Source organism: Filicampus tigris, chromosome 2, assembly GCF_054856515.1.
Source record: "Filicampus tigris isolate MCC_2025a chromosome 2, RoL_Ftig_1.0, whole genome shotgun sequence".
NCBI lineage: Eukaryota > Metazoa > Chordata > Actinopteri > Syngnathiformes > Syngnathidae > Filicampus > Filicampus tigris.
Window position 1 is genome coordinate 8,164,263 of NC_141218.1, and position 23,010 is coordinate 8,187,272.

General features: G+C 44.5%; 2 protein-coding genes across 7 annotated transcripts; one reads left to right on the top strand and one right to left on the bottom strand.

Annotated features, from left to right (window-relative positions):
- Positions 1 to 4: 4 nt before the first annotated feature.
- nat16 (N-acetyltransferase 16) lies at positions 5 to 11,235 on the bottom strand. 5 transcript variants are annotated; one of them, XM_086013512.1, is made up of 7 exons: positions 11,017 to 11,235; positions 5,071 to 5,203; positions 4,795 to 4,931; positions 3,449 to 3,674; positions 2,763 to 2,987; positions 2,358 to 2,695; positions 5 to 2,282 (listed from the first exon to the last, which is right to left on the bottom strand). In XM_086013512.1, exons 4-7 carry the CDS (start codon positions 3,665 to 3,667, stop codon positions 2,054 to 2,056), a joined length of 1,011 nt encoding a protein of 336 aa, XP_085869638.1. In that variant the 5' UTR covers positions 3,668 to 3,674; positions 4,795 to 4,931; positions 5,071 to 5,203; positions 11,017 to 11,235; the 3' UTR covers positions 5 to 2,053. The 5 variants fall into 5 exon arrangements, with proteins under 5 accessions (XP_085869638.1, XP_085869629.1, XP_085869614.1 ...); XM_086013503.1 differs by lacking the exon at positions 11,017 to 11,235 and adding an exon at positions 5,981 to 8,282 and having other exon boundaries at positions 5,071 to 5,900; XM_086013488.1 differs by lacking the exon at positions 11,017 to 11,235 and having other exon boundaries at positions 5,071 to 8,282.
- A 2,838-nt stretch (positions 11,236 to 14,073) lies between these two features.
- mtm1 (myotubularin 1) lies at positions 14,074 to 22,990 on the top strand. Of its 2 annotated transcripts, none has more exons than XM_086023362.1 (16): positions 14,074 to 14,233; positions 15,131 to 15,263; positions 15,335 to 15,407; positions 15,471 to 15,565; positions 15,866 to 15,976; positions 16,057 to 16,158; positions 17,079 to 17,162; positions 17,249 to 17,398; positions 17,492 to 17,677; positions 17,753 to 17,935; positions 18,773 to 18,928; positions 19,008 to 19,055; positions 19,147 to 19,239; positions 19,820 to 19,933; positions 20,013 to 20,189; positions 20,333 to 22,990. In XM_086023362.1, exons 2-16 carry the CDS (start codon positions 15,204 to 15,206, stop codon positions 20,537 to 20,539), a joined length of 1,839 nt encoding a protein of 612 aa, XP_085879488.1. In that variant the 5' UTR covers positions 14,074 to 14,233; positions 15,131 to 15,203; the 3' UTR covers positions 20,540 to 22,990. The 2 variants fall into 2 exon arrangements, with proteins under 2 accessions (XP_085879488.1, XP_085879489.1); XM_086023363.1 differs by having other exon boundaries at positions 20,336 to 22,990.
- The last annotated feature ends 20 nt before the right edge of the window (positions 22,991 to 23,010 follow it).

Below are 23,010 nucleotides of genomic sequence, written 5' to 3' on the forward strand. Positions count from 1 at the left end.
ACACTAAAAAGGATCAGACGGAGTTTTATTTCAAGACAGGAAGTTTGAACATGAACCAAAATCCAAATATAGGTCCATTAGGCTATCAAAAATACATGAGTCTATCAAACTAAAGTGATGGTTAACTTGAGCAGCATTGAGCCATGAACATGGTGATGCTGGTGGTGGCTATATCAGCAGTTTGAATGTAATGTTGAAAGAAAACACAGACACATTAGTCATCTTTACAAACACCTAAATAAGGAATGAAGCTTTGTTCATGGCCACGCCCCTTCCCAACGCACACTTTTGCAAGGCATCGTCCACAAGATCACTAAAATACACAAGTACACACAGGACTATGTTCACTAGGTTCTAAACAGTTTTCGTAGTTTGCATGTCATTTTTGCCAGTCTGTTAGACAGTATGGTCTTGTTAAAAATGTGCTTCCAAAAATAGACAGTACGTAGCATTTACGTATGATGTACAGTACGCGCATCAGTCATGACGAAATCCTTGTCTTGTTTTTCTTTAGGATTCGTCTGCCCTGCTGCTTGATGACAAGTTGAAGGTAAGGTTGCTACTCCAACATTATTGCCACTGACTACTAAAGTGCACGACAATGCAATGGCTTGGTTATACACACATACACAGAGTCCAGCTAAATAGTCAGTGTGTCCAATTATTAGATTGAGCAAAGTGCTGTTTGGACATACAAAAAGTGTCAGTGTTTGCGGATGCAACATGACACCTTTCTGCTGAGTTTCATATTTAATTAGGATTGAGAAAATATTTTGTATGAGTATGGCACTTGCTCACAATCATTATCAACAATGATTTAAAAAGGTAGGAAACGGATCAATACGCAGCACTTCAACACATCTCTGCAAGTTTGTACATTTTTCCAAATGACGACTTATACAACATTCCTCGGAAGTCACAATGCCTCATCACTAGTAGAGCTATCTTTAGAACAGGCCGGGGGGTTATTCACGTGGCGCTTTGGAGCGACCATGTTGGTGACCCCGGATCTCGCGTCCATGTCTTCGGGTAAGCTCTTCAGATGATTTGTGACCTTCTTTGGTTAAAACTAAAGTTCGACTTGTGAGGCTCCCTGAATGACAGAATGAATGAATGTCAATTTTTACATTTGTATGACTTCAAATACTCTAAAAATATAATTTTGACCCTTGCAATGAAAAGCATGGAGTGGACTGCAGAGCTTCGGTTAGACGGCGACAACACTGCGTGTTTGTCAATTCATCCTAAACCAGGCCAGCGGCTTAAGTCATTTACACTTTCTGACCAGAGGTAAGAGATCAAAAGAAAAATTTTGAAAATATTTCTATTTCCGTGACCTCTGCGGTCCTGTGTTTTAACAGTGTGTCTTGCATTATACTTGAAACATTAGGCTGAACTACACGACCAATAATTCTTCCGGTATTTCCATTCTTCAGTATCCAAATGCCATTATTGTTGTCAGGGTGCTTGTGAAACAACCCACATGAGGTATTAGTAACTTTAACATCATCCTTTATCCTACCACACTTTTCAAGCATTTAGTTTGGCTTTAGATTAGCCACCTACAAACAAAAACACATTTTACACAGCTGATTTTTTGTTGTTGTTGTTTTGTTTTTTTGCAGTTGGCAAAACTAGTGAATTAGTAATTGTGTTTACAGCATTTACAGTTAAGAGCAGTTAAGCAGCTGATAATGAATGTCATTTTGATCTCTGATTCTCTTAAAAGGGAATTTAAAGTGCCTTCGGAGTTGTGTGCCGATTGCACTGATTGGGAGAGGCCGTCCGGGCCTCCACTGTACCGTGCGATGCATGACTCTCAACCTGAATGTGAGCTCATGGGCTTGCGCTGGACTGTGTCTGGAATATGACAAAAACAATCAACCGCTCAGTCATCCACTCGCTCCGAAATGAAAATAAAAACATCAAATACTGCTTATCGACACATGAGGGGGCGTAGACTTGTGGTTCTTATCTAGTTAGAGTTAGTCGGTTTGGTTTCCATCCCCTCGACACCACAATCCGTCCGTGTCCGTTCCCTCGCCATTCTCGACTACATGACGTCAGACTCCACCACGCATTGCTCCGTGTACTCCTTCACCAGCTCCACGCTCAGGGCATGGCGGCAAAAGTCGGCCATGGGTTTCCACAGGGGCGGGTCCAGGAACATCTGGCACATGACGTGACCCTTCAAAGTGGCCGTGTGGCGCTGCAGGTGGCTCAAGAACTGCTGGCGAACCAGATCCAGGTCTTTGCCGAACATGTCGATGTTCAGGTAGTACCTGGTGGGAAACAATGCAGTAGTCAGTGGACTTAACCGCGGCGTTGATAGAGCGCTGCTTTGAAAAGCTGCATACCAGTCTTCTCCAATGGGGACCCGAAAGGGGAAGGTACACAGGCTTCCCACGCTTGGCTTTGAGGCGTCGTCCACCATCCAGTCAATATCCTTCTTCATCAGGATGGCCATGTTACCGGGCACGGGCTTGAAAGGCTGCCAGTCTTGAATGATGGTGGCATTTGGGAGGACCCCCCGCATCAGGTCGCTCGTGAGAAAGAGCCGACGGACGGCGACTTGATCCAGGCGTATAGGAGGAGCCTTTGGGAACGAGGCGGACGCCGGCTGGGTTTCCCAGCAGCCGAGGTCCGAAAGTCGGCGCTTGAGGTCCTCGGCTCGGAAGCGCACCAGTAGGATGCCCTGCGGAGAGGAAAGCCACGCTGGCCTCCAAACTGGATGGGATCATGTGGATCAGCAGTCGCTCTACCTGCTTGGTTATGATGCGATACTTCTGGAAATCCTTGGGACCCAGCTGATCGTCGCGAGTCAGGCGGCTGACTTTCACCTCGGGGTATTTGGACTTGACCAGCTGAGAGCAAAAGCGCAACAGGACTCCCGCCACGCCCTTGCCCCTTTCCTGGGGGGCCACGCGTAGGCCCTCCACCAGCATGGTCTCGCCTTCGTCGATGACGCATACCGACTCCAGGCCGATCTATTGGGAAGATAATAAAATCGTTCCCAACGAGAGGAGCCACGCTGTGGGTTATTTTAGGGCTTTGGGGTCATAACAGAAAAATTCAAATTATCCTTCGAATCCAAATAAACACCGTTGCCATATTTGGGATATGCCACAATAAAACATCTCCTACACGTGTGATATAGTAGATATAAAAAAAAAATTCAAATACCATGTTTCCCTGATGAGTCCCCACGAGTAATTGAAGCCCCCTTTTTTTTTTGTTGAACCATTTAGATGCTACCTTTTTTTAATGGTATTCAAATTCAACTAAGGCATTTTCTAACAGCACAATCATGAAACGAAACACATCAAAAACAGCCGTTCACCATCAGTGATATTAAGAAAAACAATGAAAAGCTAATATTTCCCAAATCCTACCAGGGACTAGTTTCACATAAGTCGGGGGGGAAAGCGGCCCGGCGAGTATAACGTACCACTTTTCCCTGTTTGCGTGCCAGGATGACTGTGCGGTTGGTTTCCTGCAGCCAGCTGCTGTACCTGGTGGGCAGGTAGTCCAGGCCTCCGTAGATGTCCTGGCTCATGGCCATAATGTCGTCAAAGTCCTCCTCGGTGGCCACGGTGAACTGAAGGCCGGCCTGGGACAGCGTCTCTGGCAACTGCGGCGCGCTCAGGCTGCTGTCGATCTTCATCATGAAACAACTGATGAAACAGCAAGCGGAGGGACAAGCTCGGTGTTGGATTGAATGTTTCAGAGAAACGGCGGCAACGACAACAACCCACAACACCTCCTGCGTTGTCTCCTACACCCCGGCATTTTAACGCTTCCCCCTCGCTCCACAAATCAGGGAAAAACAAGGCGAGGAGCCGAAATGCTGACCCAATGAAAGGCTCACAACAAAAAGAAACCAAACAGACAAAAATAATCGCTAAAAGACGTGTTTTTAATGAGGTTAAAATACATCACGTGATACATTAGTATTAGAAGAAATGTAACAGGTAAGAACTGGGCATACAATCTCGATAAGTGTACATCCAATTGTTGATGGCGATGTTAGGCTTGTTACGTATTCCGAATATGACGACAGCCGGTGCCGACAAGAAAGGTTTGCATTCCACTTTTGTTCATGGCAACCAACACAATTAGATCAGCGGGCCAATGGGCCAAACACTATACACGGATTTGTAAATCAACAGTCCCGACAAGACGGAGGCCACAGAGAGCTTTAGAGTGGGCCATTGTCCAAAGACAACGGCAATAAATCACTCCGTTCCTCTCTTCGGGAAAAGGACGAAGCGGAGGGTCCGGTGAAGGCCTGAGAACACAGTGAGCGGAAGAAAGATGTTCAAGGACAACATGTCGACGAGGTCTCCCACATCGCGGACCGCGGTAGCCGGCACCGTGTCCGTTTCGCATGTTAGGCAAACTGCCCGGTCCACAAATCGTGCGTCCAATTCACAAGCCGGCTTCCCCCTTTTGACCACACCGAAGACATTTGGGCTGGATGTACACTACAGTACATCCTTTTTGCTCCCACACAAACCAAAAGCAGGACATCTACTAAAGACTGTTACGTTTAGCTTGAGATGGGGAAAAAAATCGATATCAAAATCTGACATATGGGAACGAAAACTCAAAATTGTAGTGCAATTTAGCCTTCATCGCTACAGCGAGTCGCTTTTGACATCAATCGATGCAACATTCGCCAATAGGCTACATGTCTTCTTTTTTTTTTTTCGACGTCACAGGCCAAATAAGGCACAAAATGCCTTTTAATTTTGCCTCGCCAAACACCCGGAGCAAAAGTGAGAAGGAACACACCGTGTTCGGGGTTCGGATTATCCTGTCCGGAAGGCGCTGAGAACATGGGACACCAAAAAGGAGTCATGGCGGATCCCGCGCCCATCCAAAGGCTCCACGCTGTTGCTAACCCTTGCACATAACGCTGTCATGCAGCCCTAAACTTGGAACATTGACACACACATATACACACACACGCACACACACAGGCACCGCAACATGATGAGTTGAGATAAGATGCGCGGGCGTCGTCGGCCATCTCGCGCATGTGACTCCAACATATAACGTCATACGTACATGCCTATGTCATGCCGAATGGCCGAGCGGGCTCTTCTGCCGTTTGAGTAGTTTTGAGTCGGACGGGCCCGGATGATGATGCCTCGCACGCGCATACACACTCAGCAACCGATCCCTTGGCAATCAGAAGTCCCTCAAACCAAAAAAAAGTGACAGCCGTGGTGAACAAGGAATGCCAGAGGCTAAGATGGCAACACGGCCGATATCAGCCTCTTCCATCGGGCCGCGAGTACAGTACATGCCGCTCTGTAAAACTGCAGTAATTCAGCGGCGCTTTTGCTCCCTCAGCCATCAACAACTTTCAACAACGTACAGTATTAATTCAGCCGGTGTTTGGCTTTGAAGTGTACGGCCTCCGTAATTGATTTATTTCGACATTAATTCTGACTTAGATTACGCATTGGTCATGATAGCTTTTATTCTCAACGGGATCTTGAGATTTTCATTCAATTTTTGTTATGGCCATGTTTTTTTTGTTGTTTTTTTTTAATTGTCTTTTACTGTTGATTTAAATGATGTGTGAGTGGCCAACTCACTACAACCAAATTTCAGCCCGGGGTACAAATAATGTTACCCAACACACACACACACACACACACACACACACACACACACACACACACACACACACACACACACACAATCATCACAATCAAAAGGTGTTCAATCAGCTTTGCTTTTGGTGGCTGCCAAGCATAGAAATCAACGAACGAAGACCCAGCGCAGGCTTAGAGTACATCCGCTTGCTAAAGAACGATTTCCTCTTCGTCCGCAGAACGCTGCAGCTGCCGCCGACGTTGCCCGTGCCCCAAGTCTTGCGTCTTGTCCCTCTGCAAGGTAAAATCCAGCGTTATCCTCCACACACTACGCACTTGTACGCACCATGTGTCGTGAAAGTGGATGGCCTTACCTGCACCAGTGTAAGCGTTGAGCAGCTTTGCGGCTTTCCTGACGCAAAATGCATATATGCATATATACCAGAGCTTGGATGATTCATGTACACGGCATATGATGGGCAGGAAAATGCAGATTTCACGCAAAACCCAATCCTAATATATTAGCGGAAAAGACAACTTATTCTGATGATGAGGTAATGGCAATATATACAGTATTTGGGGACTCTGAATGATTTCCTGGCGTGTTGAGGACAAAGCAGGCAGAACGCCGTGGGCCCAAATGTCTCGTTATCAAACCAGGGTCAAAGTGGGGAGAGGAGGGTGTCGAGTGGGGGCGGGGGGGATTATCCCGCTGCTAATGCTGCTTGTATTGCTTTGCTGAGTGGAATAAATGACAAAATAAGATCTAAAAGGGCCCCCATGGCGTTGAATTTGGGATAGAAAAAGATGACGGGCTGTCTGCACTCTTGTGTCCAAACTTCGTGGTCTCCTCTTAACAAGGCATTGTCGCTCCCAAGCTATGAGCCCTTTCATTATCCAATCCTTGACCACCAAATTGTTTGACTTCAAGCCAAAACCATGTCCTGAATTGTCCTTCCAAATCAGATGTGTCATCCAAAAGGGTCCCAGCGCCAATACACAACACTGACATAGTTTGGCCTTTTTTCTCATAGGGAGGTTCGCAGGCCCTTCCTCATGTTCAGATGATTTTATTCGTCGGCTAAAAAACAAGCCAAATTTACTTTTGGATAACCTACGTCAAACTGAGATTAAAGGCGCTAATAACGGTATTGTCCTTTTCTTTGAAAGAAAAGCACATATTTCAATTTCAATGATGATAAGATTAAATTAATCGATAATCCAGTCCATGTAAATGTCCCTTTAAAATGAAGTATAAAAGCCAATAAATGCTTTGCAAATTGGCAACGAGCTCCCATCTCGTGCTGGCTGATTTTCATTTGCTCAATGTCTTTTGAGTTTGGACTCTTTGTCGGGACTTTTGCACTGGAACTGCGTGATGACAGCTGGAAGAAATGTGTTTATGAAAGGGCAGCGTCATGTTGTGCTTGCCTATTTTCCCCCTCCGTTCCATGATTAATACACTCTTTCAATCCCAAATACCAAACTGTCAAAAGGCATCAGATCACATCGCACTTCTCCCTCTCTCGCTCTCGCTCCCTCTCCTCCTTCATTCGAGAGAGCGCTGGTCACCCGTTTGTTGCGGTCCAGCACTTTGAGGGAAGGTGTCCTCTTCGCGTCATCACTTCAAGGTGCCGATGGCAGGCACGGAACCCGCAGCTTTGAATCAAAACCGCGTGCATCCTTTTTGGAGCTAAGGCGCCAAACGGACACGATGGAGTCGAGGTCCGTTTCGGTTTATGCTTTGACTTCATTCTCATTGTGGGGAGAAGAGGAGGCCCCATGTTTGGAATGACTTTGGACTTTGCGCTGGCCCCGCCATTGTACTCGTCCACGCTGATCCTGACCTAATCCAGGGCTGTTGTGAGCTCGGTTTAAATGTTGGGAACATAATTCAAATTTGAAGCAATAAACGTGGCGGCCGAGGTTAAATTGTGAAAGTCTTGAGGTGAGTGGGCGGGCTATGGCAGCAAAGTTTGAAGATGAGACATTCAACACGAAACGGTAACTACTCAGCTCGTGGAAATGGGAAAATTCAGCCCCAAAAATCCTTGAAGGACTAATTATGAAATAGTTATCACACATTTGCTGATTATGCTAAATGAACATATACGATGCACTCATGAACCTCGGAAACATCACAACTCAGCAACGCACAAATCCGACCACAACACGGATAACCCAATTCGTTACAATATGCTGTTGAACATTCAAAGATTTCAATGACTAAAACGTGTATACAATTTCATAAAGACTTTTTTTTTTTTAATTATTATAAAAAGAGTTTTAATATAGTTAGCAATAATTGTAACTGTTATTGTATGTTTTTTTTTTTTTTTATCACAAAAAGTGTATACATGTACTGTAATGACAACTTGTCTTTAACTTGAATACTTAGGTTGTCAAAGGCTTTTGCTGCTGAGTGTTTAAAGATTTCAGTGTTTTAATAATTTATCAAACTAAGAGATCTTTATTGTTAGTGTATTTTTTATTCTGGTGTAATTTCTTAGAATATCACCCGAATGGTTCGCTTTTATTTATTTTTTCTAAAAAATGTACCATTTACTTGTCATCTTTTCAAAATAAACATATATTTTTTTAAAAATCTGTTTGTTTTTTGTACCGAAAATATACCGAACCGAAGTTTCCAAAAAAACGAACCGAACCGAAATGTGATTTAGCGTACCGTTACACCCCTAATATATATATTTATGTATAATATATATATTAGGGGTGTAACGGTATATATATATATATATATATATATATATATATATATATATATATATATATGTATATTGTAAACCAAATATAAGAACGATGTGTTTTTGCCCTGTAATGAAGAATATTGCTTTCGCTTTTGTGTGTGCTTGCAATGAAGAAATTGCTTCTGCTTTCCAATTGAAGAGAAAGTGTGAAAAGAGGAAGGGAAACTGTAAGATGAAGTAGGGGGACCTCACGAGAGCCTCGACCGTTTTTATCTTTTTCAGCTGAAGTAATGCCTCTCATATGTTCCAGGAAATTGTTGGGACTAAATATTTTTCCAATGTAATGCAGTTAACGCCTTTTTAACACATGTACACAGTAATCTTTCATTCACCCACATGCACACACATAGAGAAACAAGTTCACGTGTTTACAACGGCTTGCATGAATCCCCCGCCCCTTAGGTTGGAAACACCCGTGAGCTGGTAACAAGGAATTTAGTGTCTTTCCTCTTCATCGGTGTTGTGTTATGAAATGTCTAATTGATGAATCTGACAATCCTTTTGAATTTGCGACATGATATTTGGCCATCGTGTCTGTCATGAGTAGAGACCAAAAAAAGTCTCAAGATGCCCGCAAAGACAGGCAGTCTGCCATTTTGAAGGTCATTTTGGCCTTTTCCTTCAACAGAAAACTTAACCAATGGATTTTTTCTCGATTGCTAGCAAATTTCAACCACATGTACGCCAGAGGAACAACATCAAATTGGATTTGTTGGAAACTTATCCTGGAATTAAACTACAAATATATATTAGGGATGTCGCAATATCGTCAATATCGTGATATCGCGAAATGAAAATTGCCAGAATATATCGTCGTCGTCATGTCACGATACTAATAGCAGCAAATCTGTTTAAAAGCCCAAGTTGTTTTCTATTTGTGCAGTTACAGTACCCTCTGGTGGTTAGTTTAATAGTGCAATTTAATTTGATGCAACTACTGTACATTTAAGGCCCATGCTAATCGCCAATAGGCCAACTGGCCAAGCCTATTTCTTCGTGAATGCTGTTATTATGTACAAAAACTTTTTTTTTTTTTAACAATATTGTAAGCTTTTATACAGTATCGTGAGCTTTTCATATATCGCCAACCTCCCCACAATATCGTGATCAGTACACAGTACCGTATCGTGAGGTTCATATTGTGATATTATCGTATCGTGACATTTGTATAATGTGACATTTCTGATGTATATTTTTTCAGCCCCAAAATCCAGTGAGACTTGGAAAAATGAAATTCGGAAGGCATATCTATCTATCTATCATATCTTGCATTTTTAGGCCACTTTCATGCGTTTTTGGATGAGTCCTTGAAAAGATGAACATATAGATTTTGTCTGGTTGTTCGCAAATTTTAAACATATTTTCTCAATAGAAAGGCATTGCAAAAAAAAAAAAGGCGTTTTTTTTTTGGTCTGCAGTGATGTGGAATCGTCACAATGGCCTGAATTATTGTTTTAGTGCCCTGTGATTACTGGAAAAGGGATTGATAATTTTTCATAAATTGTATGTCCTCCAACAAGGGTGTTTCTCGACCCCGAAAATAAAACCGCATGTTGTTGATTGGACCAGTATCAGCCGTCTCTCGCAATCGCTTGTAACAATCGCCCCACGCCGGGACCTCCTGACGTTGTTGATGCGGCAGTGCCGTCGTTGTCATTTATATGGGCCGATGTCAGACGTCTCTCTGGGCCCCCTTGGGTTACCATGTTTCTGTCATACATCCAGCTACATTTGCTTTCTGTTATCCAGTGGACATTTCCAGTGATCGCCTATACCAGGACATGCTGCTGTCCTAATTGCCATTTTGACGAATGCGTCTTCCCGAATAGAACAAGTGACGGAGAACACGATGGCACTGCTTCACGTTGCATACTGCGATGTGGAAGATCGTGGCTCGTGTATGTCATCAAGAGCCTTTGGCGATTGAGTTACATGAGATGGAATGTGATGGCGGGCACGCTCATTTATCATTTAAGTGTGGAAAGAACACAACGGCAGAGATGTGTGGTAAATTACCTAATGTTATGTCCATGTGCGTCAATCTGAAATTGACGGAGGCGTAAGAACATACGTGCCATCAATGATTTTTTCAATCGTTTTGCCCCCCCCCCCCAAACGTCAATACAGCCTTTTGCTTCATCAGCATTTTTCCTGCACAAGCCCCTTTACTTCATGCCATCTGGAAATTTGAAGCAAATTCGAAATAGTGCAAATAACCAGGCCATTCATCCCGAATATTGGGAAGCAGGATCCAAAGTGACAATGGTGTTTTTCCAGGAGCAATTGAAGCGTTGATTCCGCACATGAGCGCATCAGCAGCCTCAGCAGCATCACCGGGGCTCCTCCACTAACAACCTCTGTCGAATATGTCGTCAGAGCATTGAAATATGCCAGCTTCGTGTGGGGGTGGGGGTAGGGGGGGATTCCAGAGCATCCGACGCCATGTCCAACGATGGAGCTGCGCATAAATCCGACAAACTGTTTCGCAAATAGGACGCGAGCTGCTTCCCTGCCCGCCGGCCGGCTGCCAGCTACCGGGCGCCTCGGCCACCGGCCGGCCGGGGGCCTCCTCGGACGCACCGCGATCGACGGGCGACGTTTTTTTCCGCTGAGATGAACCTTAGCGGCCGTCCGGCTCTTACCGAAGGATGAGGCTGGGTGCTGTGCCGTGCCAAGCCGAACCGAGCCGTGCCGTGCTGTGGCGGGCGTCCTTGGATGCTGGAGGTCGCGGATGGTGGAAGGTGCTTCCGCTGATGAAGAGACGACGAGCGACGTACTCCGCGGTTGATCCAGGCACTCTAGCCCCGCCCCTACCAGTTGTCCGCGTCGAGCCAACTGGAGGAGCCAACTGGACTCACTGGAGCGGGCCAGAATCCCCCCCCCCCTGCGTGCAACCTCCTCTTCCTATACTGCATGTGCACGGAATGCCAAGGAGCGAGCCAACAAACTCCTCATCCAACTCCCCGTTTTACAATCCCACCAAAGGAGCCTTTTTCACCCCCTTTATTGAACCCAGACATTAGTTTCACGTTCGAAACGCCTCGCATCGCGCCGACTAACAAAAATGGCTCAAGAACTGAAATAATTCTAGTGTAAATAAATAAGCCTTTTCAGATCAATTAAGTGAAACGGAACTAAATTTCCTGCGTTAATGTTGGCCGGCTAAATAAAATCTAACATTTACTTCATTATGCCTTTACAATAGCAGCATGCATGTGTTTTTTTTTTTTTTTTCAAACAAATCATGATTGAAGGTGACAAAATCACTCTCTCAAGAAATGAGTAACCTATATGATGCAAGATGCAAGGAAAATTGTTTTACTTGGAAAAAATGAATGTGTGTGACTCACTATTCAATGAAACTCCTGAAGTAAATGAACTCAGTGCACGTAATTTGGCTTTGTTCTCAGGCGTGCACACAAATCAAGAGTGCCGCGCTTTCTCTTCAGAATCTCATCACAATACAGGAAAAAAGGACAGCTCATTTGGCACTAAAAAAGAACCTAGGCAAAATACGGCACAGGGGCCAAATCCGGCCCACTCACAGTCTCTGTCCGGTCTTCACAGTGTCCATGAAGTCAAAGTAAACAGTAAAATATCTGGTGATTTTATTTTGAAAAGTCATGCTTCTATTTTATTTGCATACCTGTGGAAAGCTACTGCAAGCGAGGTAGCAAGGAAGAGCTACGACAGTGTTGCGAACTTAGCGACATCTTTGCTATATTTAGCAACTTTTCAGCAGTGTTGCGAACTTAGCAGCATCTTTGCTATATTTAGCAACTTTTCAGAGCCCTCTAGCTACTATTTTTCGAAAAAAGAGACAAGCAAAAATGACATTAGTGGTCCAAATGTTAACTAGTTCTTAGGGGAAAGGGAAGAGGGATAAGAAAATTTGGCCTTATAATACTGTACGCAAAACTACAGTATTGGGTCTATTAGTCATCACTGTAGCATTATACATTGCTGTCAAAAATATTATACTTTCCACTTCTCTCTTTTCCTGACTATATGAACAGCTACACGAGTTGGTGGTTTGTACACAAAATTATCATTTTTAAAGTCTAAATATATATACAATATATATTTTAATGACTGAATTTAATAAATTAAATTTTGCTTAAAATTTGCATTTCTAATCATAACAATACATAGCCATATCTAGACACGTAGCAATTTATTGAAACAAGACAATATGCTTTTTCTAAAAACATTACAAATAATAGAGACAAAGTTGAGATTAGCATGTTGGTTTGGACTTCGTGATGCATGAAAACAAACAATTTATCGACACCGTCGGAATGCTTGAAAATGTCATTGTCAGTCCCGAGCCATTGCCAGGCTCCAAAACTCGCGTGTGCATGTGCTCGCGTGCGTTTGGCAATGTATTGTGGTGTCAATATGTTCTTGTCAACGTGTGTAATCAGGCTGTTGTGCACAAATCAATTGGAAAAGTCATTTGTTTCATTAGCACTCTTCCCGTTACTGACAAGCAAATGCAAACAAGTCACACTCATTCCCTGTATTCCATCACCACTACCACTACACAGGGATTTGTATAAAGGAGACATAGATAGTTCCTCCACTAAAAATCCGTTTGTAGTCGGGAATGAGTGAAGTATTTCGAACGTCGTCCTGCGTTCAGAATCATTCATCATACCAGACTCCCAAATCATCCTACAGAAGTTCCTTTTCCAAAAGCTCCCACGGGGTCAAAATCAGCGACCGGGTGACCATGTCTTTATTATTTATATATATTTCAAAGATTTATGTTTAATAAAAAAAATGCATTTGAGGTGCAGCTAATGCACTTATCCAATAGGGTTTGCCATCCTCACATTCTATTCTACACTCATGTAATATGACTTTCAATGTGTGTGGCTTTAAAAGGCGGGGCCTGGCCTGGTGAGTGACATGGGAGTCGGCAAATGAACGTGTACTGTAGACTGTGGAGTTGGCTGTTGTTGGTTCAGGGCTGTTAAATTGCAGTTACTCGGCGAAAGTTGTGTTCGTCGGCAGTTCATGAATAATTCTTTATGTGTTTTTTTGTTTTTTTGACCGTTTATTCAATAGCTAAACGTTGCCTTGAAAGAGCACAGGCGGCTGTGTCAATTCTTGATTGCAATTGGTTCAAACTAGTGGCTAGGCTATCTTAAATGAGCTAACAACATTTACGTTGGCATAGACATGCAGTTGTATAAGCCAGTTAGCACTTCAGCTGCTCTTTTGAATTGTGAAATGATCCCAAACTTTGGACATTCTGTCTTTATTCACTCTTTCCTCCTGGCTCACGCTTATTGTTAGACAAGTCTGCAGTCACAGTCCAGTGTGGAAAACGAATCACCGCAAAACCGTACAATATAGTGAAAACTCTACAATATAAAATTAAGAATCTGTGTGACAGTGAAACGGCATAAAGCAAACTGCTATATGAAGAGGGACTACTGTGGAGGGATTTTTATCCTTACGTTTTTGACTACTTTTCGAGATGCATTGTGGGACACATTGTTGGCACTATGTAGGTGATGGCTGACACTCGCTACACATTCCAACAGTACGACTACGAAAGAGCTAAGTGAGCCAAAACAACTGTACTTCTTATCTTCCTTCTTGTCGCTGTCGTTTCATTTGTAACCATGGAGATATCTCCGGTTGTCACATCCGGACCATTGCTCCCACAGCCGGAAATGGAGGAAATGAGAATGGCGCCGGAACGCCATTTCCCAGCATCCCTCACGAGGACCGATTTGACAAGCAGCCAATGGGCGCCATGACAGGCCGGCACATGACGTCGGTGGGCTGAAGAAAGTTCCTGGCGGCGAACAGCTCGACGTTCCCCCACGGGAGAATCGCGCTTTGCGGGTAAGTCTACACGTTAAATCGCGACGCGAGCTGCTGACTGCGTCTCGGGGGTCGTTCGGGAGACTTTGGCCGACGTTCGAGCCGAGTGTGTGCGAGAAGTGCCGAGCGTTTTGCGGGGAACGAGGTTTGCTGGGCGCCTGGGCCTCGGCTATTTCCTGGTGAAGTCCTCCTCAGCTGCTGCTGGAAGGAACAAGTTGGAAAAGTTGACTGCGGGCGCTTCTCGAAAACTCGCCTTCCTGCTGCAGTCGTGACCAAAGTCCGCGAGTCGCACTTTCAGTCGTGATGTCGAAGCTTATCAGAAAGCACGTTTAGCTATCGAACGCTCACTGCACCGCGGGCCTCCCAGTTGTTGTGTGCACTTTTTCTTATTATTTTACCAATACAATCATCATATGGCTGCGTTTCCCATATAAGGCTATGTATCAGTTTGCGTTCTGGCAATCTTTCTACGAAATCTCTTTCACTGACTATAGTCTTAGTTTGCTCAAACGTCATAGTAAGTACATTCATGACTGCACTGTAAATAAATGAGAGCACATGCGCAGTTGGGTTTGCCAGCCTCTGCTGTTGTTTTGCACTGGAGGCAGGCAAGTCCTTTATGTGAAAGTGAACAAATGCTCCTCACCGCCATACGTACTGCACATGCATTCATGATAAAGTCCACCGCGGGCAATGGCTCCTGTAGTTTTGGTGGTTAAGTCTGCTTCACGGTCACTGTTGGTCCGGTTTGGGCATTTGACGGCAATGTATATATTAAGCCTAATGTCAAAGGCAATGTATGAGTGTAAGGTCAAAAATGCCATATGAAAATATCGAAGCCTCACATGTACATTATGTCCCTTATGCCACTGATTCCCAAACAGTGTACAACAACTAAATATAAAATATGTCCCTCAGATCAAGAAAGGTTGGGAAAGACTCCCTGATGCTTTCTGCGTGTCTTCGTGACCTTCAGCCTGTGGAAAAGTGAATGATGGCCTCACCGGTCTCCGTCTACAACTCCAGCGTCTTGGACGCGCACATCTCCAGCGTGAGTGAGACCCTTAGTGGTCACCGATAGTGAAGGAATAAGAAATAAAATGTGTGCGTTTGTCCCTGTAGACCTCCCGAGAGTCTCTGAAGATGGAGTTGTTGGCCGACGTCACCCTGCTGCCTGGAGAGGATAGAATCATAGGTGAGGGTAGACTGGCGCTCACCATTGATCTGCATTTTCTTTGACCACCTCTTTCCTGCGCAGACAAGGAGATCATCTACATCTGTCCGTTCAGCGGCGCCGTCAAAGGCAAAGTGTTGATCACGAACTATCGACTCTACTTCAAGAGCTCGGATGCAGTAAGCTAGCTCACATTGTCAAGTCAGTTTAATTTATGCGTTCCAATTCACAGCAGAAGTTGTTTCACGATGTCACATAACATCACTTTGAGGAAACAAGAAGACCTACTCGCACAGTTATCCAAATAAGAGGTGAAGCGTGACTGCTTCAACCTTTGTCACTTTCAAAGTTTACTTGGAAAATAGAATGAGTGTAGCCTGGATGAAGAACACTGAGAACGAATGTATCATAATACTCAAAAGCTTGACATTTGGCTTCATGATTGGAAAAATATGCTGACTGTTATTTTTTTCATCCAGGATGTGGCGGTGACACTGGATGTTCCCCTTGGCGCCATCAGTCGCGTCGAGAAAATGGGCGGGGCGTCAAGTCGAGGAGAAAACTCGTACGGCCTGGACATTACCTGCAAGGTCCTTGTCGCTCAGCTATCTCACTGTTTGGGTCCACCTGTGTTTTCCCAACTTTTTTCGTTGTCTCCTTCTTCTGTCAGGACATGCGAAACTTGAGGTTTGCCCTGAAGCAGGAGGGCCACAGCCGGCGAGATATCTTCGAGCTGCTCTTCAAACATGCCTTCCCCGTCTCGCACAGCCTGGTAAGAACACAGTCATGTCCAAAGTCTGGCCTGCTGCGAGTTCATCGTCCCGCCGCATATTCTAAAAAAAGAAGAAAAAAAATTCAACGTAGCCTTTAGCAAACGTTTACGAGAAAAGGGCAAATGGCCCTCAAGTTTTTTAATTAAAAATTGGAACAAAAATTACTTTTTTTCTAAATAAATTTTTAAAAAATGTGTCATCAAAATTAGTCATGTTTTTTTGCATTTGAAATTGTAAACAAATTTGAATGTTACATGATATCTCACATATTTCAGATTATTCTTTAAATGTAAAGAACTCATTTGAATGTTTGAAGATTATTCTTTTTGTAAAATGTTTTTTAAATCTTAAATCCAAAATTTTTCAAAATGTTTTTTTAATTTAAAATTATAAATGTGTCTTGAGCAAGATCACACTTAAATCTTTTTTTTACTGTAAAAGTTCAAATGCGTCACTTTTTTAAAATTTAAAATTGTAAAAGTTTAATGTTAGATATAGTCACTTTCATGTGTAAAACATTTATGTCCATTTTTTTTATTTTCTTATTTTTACGTGAATGGTGTTTCCGCGTTACAGACATCACATTAATGTGAAAATTGTATTTATTTTTTTAAATTGGACATGTGTTTTTCACAGGACAGCACTGATATAAATGTTTTTAATTTGAATTTTTAAAAATAGTTTCAGAAGTTATCACAATATTACATGCAAAATGCATGAAAGATATGATTTTTTTCTAATAAAAAACAACAACTTTTTTTTCAGTGTTAACGCTAAAATGAGATTGAGTTGGATTTTTTTTTTCCTTTTTTTAGCATGAAACCCAAGTTGAAGCAGCTCCCGCTCTTCCTTTCATTTTTCTTAAGTGACATTGTTCCTTGATGCAATTACTCTTGGTGATTTTATGTCCTCCGTCCAGCCTCTTTTTGCATACGTGACTCAGGAGAAGTACGAAGAGAATGGCTGGAGCGTCTACAGGCCCGTTGAGGAGCTCAGGCGGCAGGTAAGCCAGGAGAGGGGGAATTAAAAAAAAATAAATAAATAAATAAAAATAAAAAGATTGTGTGATATTGTATGTGTGTGTTTCAGGGCTTACCAAACAACAAGTGGCGCATTACTTTCATCAACAAGAACTACGAGCTATGCGACACGTACCCCACCGTGCTTGCCGTGCCCTTTAAGTCTAAAGAGGAGGACCTGAGGAGAGTGGCTTCCTTCAGGTCCAGATGCCGCATCCCTGTGAGTTGACGTGCGGCGGGCGGGCGGGCCGGGCCGGGCCGAGCATGTCCCGGCACTAAGCGCTTGATGTTGTGTTTGCTGACTCCGCCACAGGTCCTGTCCTGGATCCACCGCGAGAACCAGGCAGTGATCGCGCGCTGCAGCCAGCCGCTGGTGGGCATGTCGGGGAAAAGGAACAAGGACGACGAGCGCTACCTGGACTTGATCAGGGACGCCAACGACACTGCCAAGCTCACCATTTACGACGCTCGCCCCAACGTCAACGCCGTGGCCAACAAGGTTGCTCGGCTTCCCCCGAATGTCTTTGCTCTCCTCCCCCGCCCCCCCTCTTGACCCCGGCATCTCCTTTCGCAGGCCACGGGAGGCGGCTACGAAGGTGACGAGTACCACAACGCCGAGCTTGTCTTCCTGGACATCCAAAACATCCACGTCATGAGGGAGTCCCTGAAGAAGCTCAAAGACATCGTGTACCCCACCGTGGAGGAATCCCACTGGCTGTCCAGTTTGGAGTCCACACACTGGCTAGAACACATCAAGGTCATTCAGCTTTCTGATCTTTCTTCTGAGCAGTGGCCAAAATCAAGAATCTGTACTGTTGGCTGTGGGTTTTTTTTTCCTTGTCTTAAATTCACATTGGATATAGCAGCAAACTGTATTTTCTTGTCTAAAAACATTTTCAGTGGGACGATTTCAAACACAATTGTCAGTTCAAACTTACAGTATTTTGTCCTTTGGCAATCCTAAAGTGATTTAAAAAAACACTTTAATGACTGAATGAGAATGTAGCGTTATTGTGTATCATTTTCGCTCCAGCCACTTTTGAAATTGCCTGCTACGTTGCTGTTCGAAGTTGGATACGCTCCGCTTTAAAGCAGTTCCGCTCAGACTTCTGTGACAAGTGTACCAAAGCACTTAATTTCATTGTTATACGGTTATATGCAATGGGACACTCGGACATATTTTGCTCACCACAGTCACGTGGAAAAAAAAAAAAAGGGACGTCAATGAAATCATTGCGCCGTCGTCGACGAAAACTGCACTGCACCTGTGCGGCAAATTGTGCCTTGCAACGCAAAGCAAAAAAAAGGACCGAGTGTTGGACTTTAAATGGGAAAAGGTGGAATGACTGACTCGTAAGTCAAGATATCACTGTCCAATTCATCACCCGTCTCCTGGTATCCTAGCCAATGCCAACAATTCATCAACCATGAATCCGCTCATTTCCAGCAAGACAAAAGATGTCTGCAGTAGGATATTGTCTGTTCCGATTCAGTATTTCTGTTTGAAGCATTGTCACTACGAGACTGTTCAATGAATGGTCCTCCTGTTTTGGAAGCAGGGATGGCGGGTTGACTTTGTGGTGTGTGTGTGTAGCTTGTATTGTCAGGAGCCATCCAAGTGGCGGACAAAGTGTCCAGCGGCAATTCGGTGGTGGTCCACTGCAGCGACGGCTGGGATAGGACGGCTCAGCTGACGTCTCTGGCCATGCTCATGCTAGACAGCCACTACCGCACGCTCAAGGGACTGCAGGTCAGTCGGCGCGCCGTGCCCGGCCCGTTCTTGTCACCGGCCGGCGGCGATGAAACGCACCCCACGTTTGTCCTTGCAGGTGCTCATCGAGAAGGAGTGGATCAGCTTTGGACACAAGTTCGCGTCTGTAAGGAACTTTTTTTTTTTTTTGTAAGCCGTCCGTCCCGAGGGCCACAGTGGATGTTCATTTGGTTTCATAAAAATCTGTGTATGTGCAGAGGATAGGTCACGGTGACAAGAACCATGCCGATCAAGACAGGTCGCCCATCTTTGTTCAGTTCATGGACTGCATCTGGCAGATGACCAAGCAGGTACAACTGACACCTGTCTCATTGAGCAAGCAAAATACACACATATGTAGAGTGTTCTATGTCTCAATTTGTATCTGGAAATGTGTTTTTTGTTGTGAAAGCTATTGTCTCTTTTGGTCACAGACTCTCCACGCTTTGCTTTTTAGCTGTGGGTATATTGCTGGTGCTGTGCCAAAAAACTCCTACCTTCAAATTTGGTCAATTACTTTTTTTCACAAAGTGAGATGCTTGGTTAGTTCCCACGTGATTTTATACAAATGATTGACTCGTATAAAATGTTGAAAATGGCTTGCTCTCGGACGATGCAACGTTAACTCGTTCACTGCCAGACATTTTCAGACCCACTTTTACCCTAATGTTTGAAAACACTTGAAAAAAAATATAAATAAGTTCCTGGGATTGAATGGCTGGAATGTGTTAATGATTTTTTTTTTTTTTTTTTGGTTTGCTTTGTTTCCTGGAAAGTGATGCTTTCAAAGATGCAAGGATTCCACCCGACACCAGCGATATGAAGTGATGAATATAGTTTAAATATTATTGGAAGAAAAAAAAATAATAATAGGTCCTGCTGTCCCCACAGTTCCCCACAGCCTTTGAGTTCAACGAGCGCCTCCTGCTGACCATCCTGGACCACCTTTACAGCTGCCGCTTTGGGACCTTCCTCTACAACTGCGAGAGCGCGCGAGAGCAGAATGTGAGCGGGGACGCGCGCTCGCGTGAGCGACGGCCCGCGAAAGCAGCTGACCGAGCATGCGCCTGTGTTTCGTCGGCAGGCCCTGCGGCAGAAGACGGTGTCGTTGTGGTCGTTGGTCAACAGTAAGCCGGACGTTTATTTGAACCCTTTCTACACCCCCGAGTCGGGCAGGGTCCTCTATCCGGTGGCCAGCATGCGCCACCTGGAGCTCTGGGTCACCTACTACATACGCTGGAACCCACGCATCCAACAGCAGGTGGGGAAAACCCCCGCACACGCCAGACAAAACTAGCAATAACTCAAATGTGCGCGTGTGTCGCATGTCATCATGTTTTATGTTCTTCTGTCTGGCTGTGCGTGCGTTTGTGTTGTCGTGTGTGTGTGTGTGTGTGGCAACAGCAGAGTCCAGTGGAGCAGCGTTACCTGGAGCTGCTGGCGCTCCGCGACGAGTACATCAAGAAGCTGGAGGAGCTGCAGCTGTCCGACTCGTCGGCGCCCCCTTCGGCGCGGATGGCCAACAGCGGCTCCAGCGCCAACACATCGTCTTCGTCCGCGTCGTCGCCCACGCCACAGCAGCAGTACACACACCTACACACGCCCTTCTGAGTGACACCCTCTGGTGCGGCACACATGCACACACACACGCTGTTCACTGCTGGTGTGTCCGTGCAGTGTTAACAAAGAACGCTAACAGGACTTTTTATATAGAGCAGGTGATTATGTATGCAATATGGCACCATGCAGCCTTGTCACCCCCCCCTCCCCACACGCACACACACACACACACACACACACGCGCGCCTTAAAGACGTTTGCTGGCATTCATTCCAAGGGCTTGAAAACACACACAGGTCATGAAGCCAGCGTGCTGACTGAAGACACACTAAAAATACCCACACACCATTTCAAGTCGGGGTCAGCACGCGGAGTTGAGGTGCAGAAGAAAAGATGGAGTCACGACAAGCGTTGGAATCTCGCTCGGCCGTTCGGTCGCCGTTTCCTCTCTTGGCTCTCGAGCGATCGTACAAGATCCGATCTGGACGTTTACCCGCCCTAACAGAGCCTCGCTCGAGATGCTATGCTAATGTTAATGTTCAGATTTGCGTGTGTTCTCCGAGTGACACTTTTCCTAATGTCTTCGCAGCTATTTCCGATTTGCATTTGGTCCATCAGGAGAAATGTCCGTGACTTGAAGTCCTGCTGTCCTTTGATGCAATAACGGTCGTTTCCGGAGCCAAAAAGCAAATCGGCGACACCCCCACCGAGCCCGTCGGGTGCTCGAGCGTCGTCCGAATGTGTGCCTTGATTCCCCCCCCCCCCCGTGCTTCACGTGGGATGCCTCCAAGTCGTTTTGAGGCTCCCCAACCACGCTTTGGTTTCCAGTCACCTTGACAGGGTATGGCTCTCGTGAGCCCGTCAATCACAAAGTCCCAAAAGGCCAAAGTGCTAAAGGCGACAGTCTAAAACAGTGGTCCCCAACCTTTTTCGCACCACAGACTGGTTCATACAAGTACATCTCTTTTGTGGGCGGTAACCATTGGAGTGGAGACGGTCGTTATCACGGCTTTTCTTTTTTTTTTAATTGCCTATTTTAATGCATCTGTGCAAAAAAAATTAAGCTAACTAGATAGTACTTAAATATTGTATTAACATGAAGTCAATTTTCACAACCAAATGAAAAGGAAAATCAACAGTACAACAAATGTAGCAGTATAAAACACAGAACTACAAAAAAAAATGACCCCTCATGAATTATTCCAATTTAAACCATTTTTTAAGTTATGATCCTTAATGGTTTTAACATCACTGCTACTTGCAAACATGCATGATGAAAAGATGACATGATTGATTGCTGCTTTGGTCCTGTACCGGCACGGCTAGTTACTTGCAGCTGAACACCGCTCGCATTGTCATGCTTTCCACATCGTTTCTTGGGCGGTACTTGTACAAACGATTTAACAGGAATGTAGTCTTGCTTGTTTTTGAGGGCAATGGCTTCATTCACTCCACATCATTTTTAGAGATATTGCCACACAACCCATGGTGAGAAACTTCATTTGTCAAAATACCTTCATCCGCATCTTTAGCTGCACCCTTAGTCATTGTTTACATCTTAGTTTTACTTTCTATTGTGAGGATAACTGGTGGTTGGGGACCACTGCTTGATCTAAGATGCTTAATGTAAAAAATCTTAACGCTCCTTAATGTCCGAATACTGTGATTAATCACCAACTTCCATGTGGATAGTGCTACTTGAAGCCCATTTCCACCTCTGAAAGAACAATTGCCCCAGGATTATGGGTTTGGTGGGCGTGAAGCCATATCTGTATAGTGGGTAAAATTTTCATATATATGTTTGTGCATTGTGATATTCAGAGGTAGAAGTGGGCATAAGTAGAGATGTCAACATGCATTTTAGTGACGATTGAGGGCGGTTTTTGGACAGCAAGCGACGTGAAGGTTTTTTTTTTTTTTGTAGACTTGTTAAACTGTCCCAGTCAAGTGTACTTCTTGGCGTCCTGTCATTCACCGTTCTCGTCAACTTGCTCTTATTTGGAGAGAGAGAAGTTCTCCTCTTGGAAGTCGTCGGACGTCCATGCTCGTTTCCAGGCATCCGCCCTGAAAAGCTCGCAAACAGGGTAACGCGGCCGATCTAGACGCCTTCTTGAGCTTTTTGGGGGAATCCAGTTGATGAAAATCTATTTTTCTTTGCTTCTTTTCTATACGCACTAGGATCAGGATGTGATTACCTCAGTCCAAAGCTATTTTGCTCTCTCAAGCTCGCTACTTGTAAAACACAATCATTTATCGTGTCAAATCTTTTACTTTTATGGGGAAAATGAAGGGAATGATTGCTGTTTCTTTTTTTTTTTTTTTTTTTTTTTGGTGGGAAGCGTTTGCATACTACTAAACTTAACTTGATGTGTCTTTTTTTGTGGTTTGCTTCCTTTGCTGCTCTTTGTTTTTCACAAAAGGGAAGAAGAAAACAAGAGCGCCATCAATCCTCTCCACAACTGCTTGGTTCTGTAAATATTGATTAAATTAATTTAAGATTGACGTGTGACGTGTTTCTGTCA

Bases quoted from the DNA above. Each gene is read 5' to 3' on its own strand.
- nat16 (XM_086013512.1), bottom strand. From the start codon at position 3,667: ATGATGAAGATCGACAGCAGCCTGAGCGCGCCGCAGTTGCCAGAGACG. The intron at 2,988-3,448 runs GTACGTTATACT...TCTTCCCAATAG, and splicing joins CACGCAAACAGGGAAAAGTG to ATCGGCCTGGAGTCGGTATG. The intron at 2,283-2,357 runs GTATGCAGCTTT...GTTTCCCACCAG, and splicing joins GTCCCCATTGGAGAAGACTG to GTACTACCTGAACATCGACA.
- mtm1 (XM_086023362.1), top strand. From the start codon at position 15,204: ATGATGGCCTCACCGGTCTCCGTCTACAACTCCAGCGTCTTGGACGCG. The intron at 17,399-17,491 runs GTGAGTTGACGT...ACTCCGCCACAG, and splicing joins GGTCCAGATGCCGCATCCCT to GTCCTGTCCTGGATCCACCG. The intron at 17,678-17,752 runs GTTGCTCGGCTT...CTCCTTTCGCAG, and splicing joins TCAACGCCGTGGCCAACAAG to GCCACGGGAGGCGGCTACGA.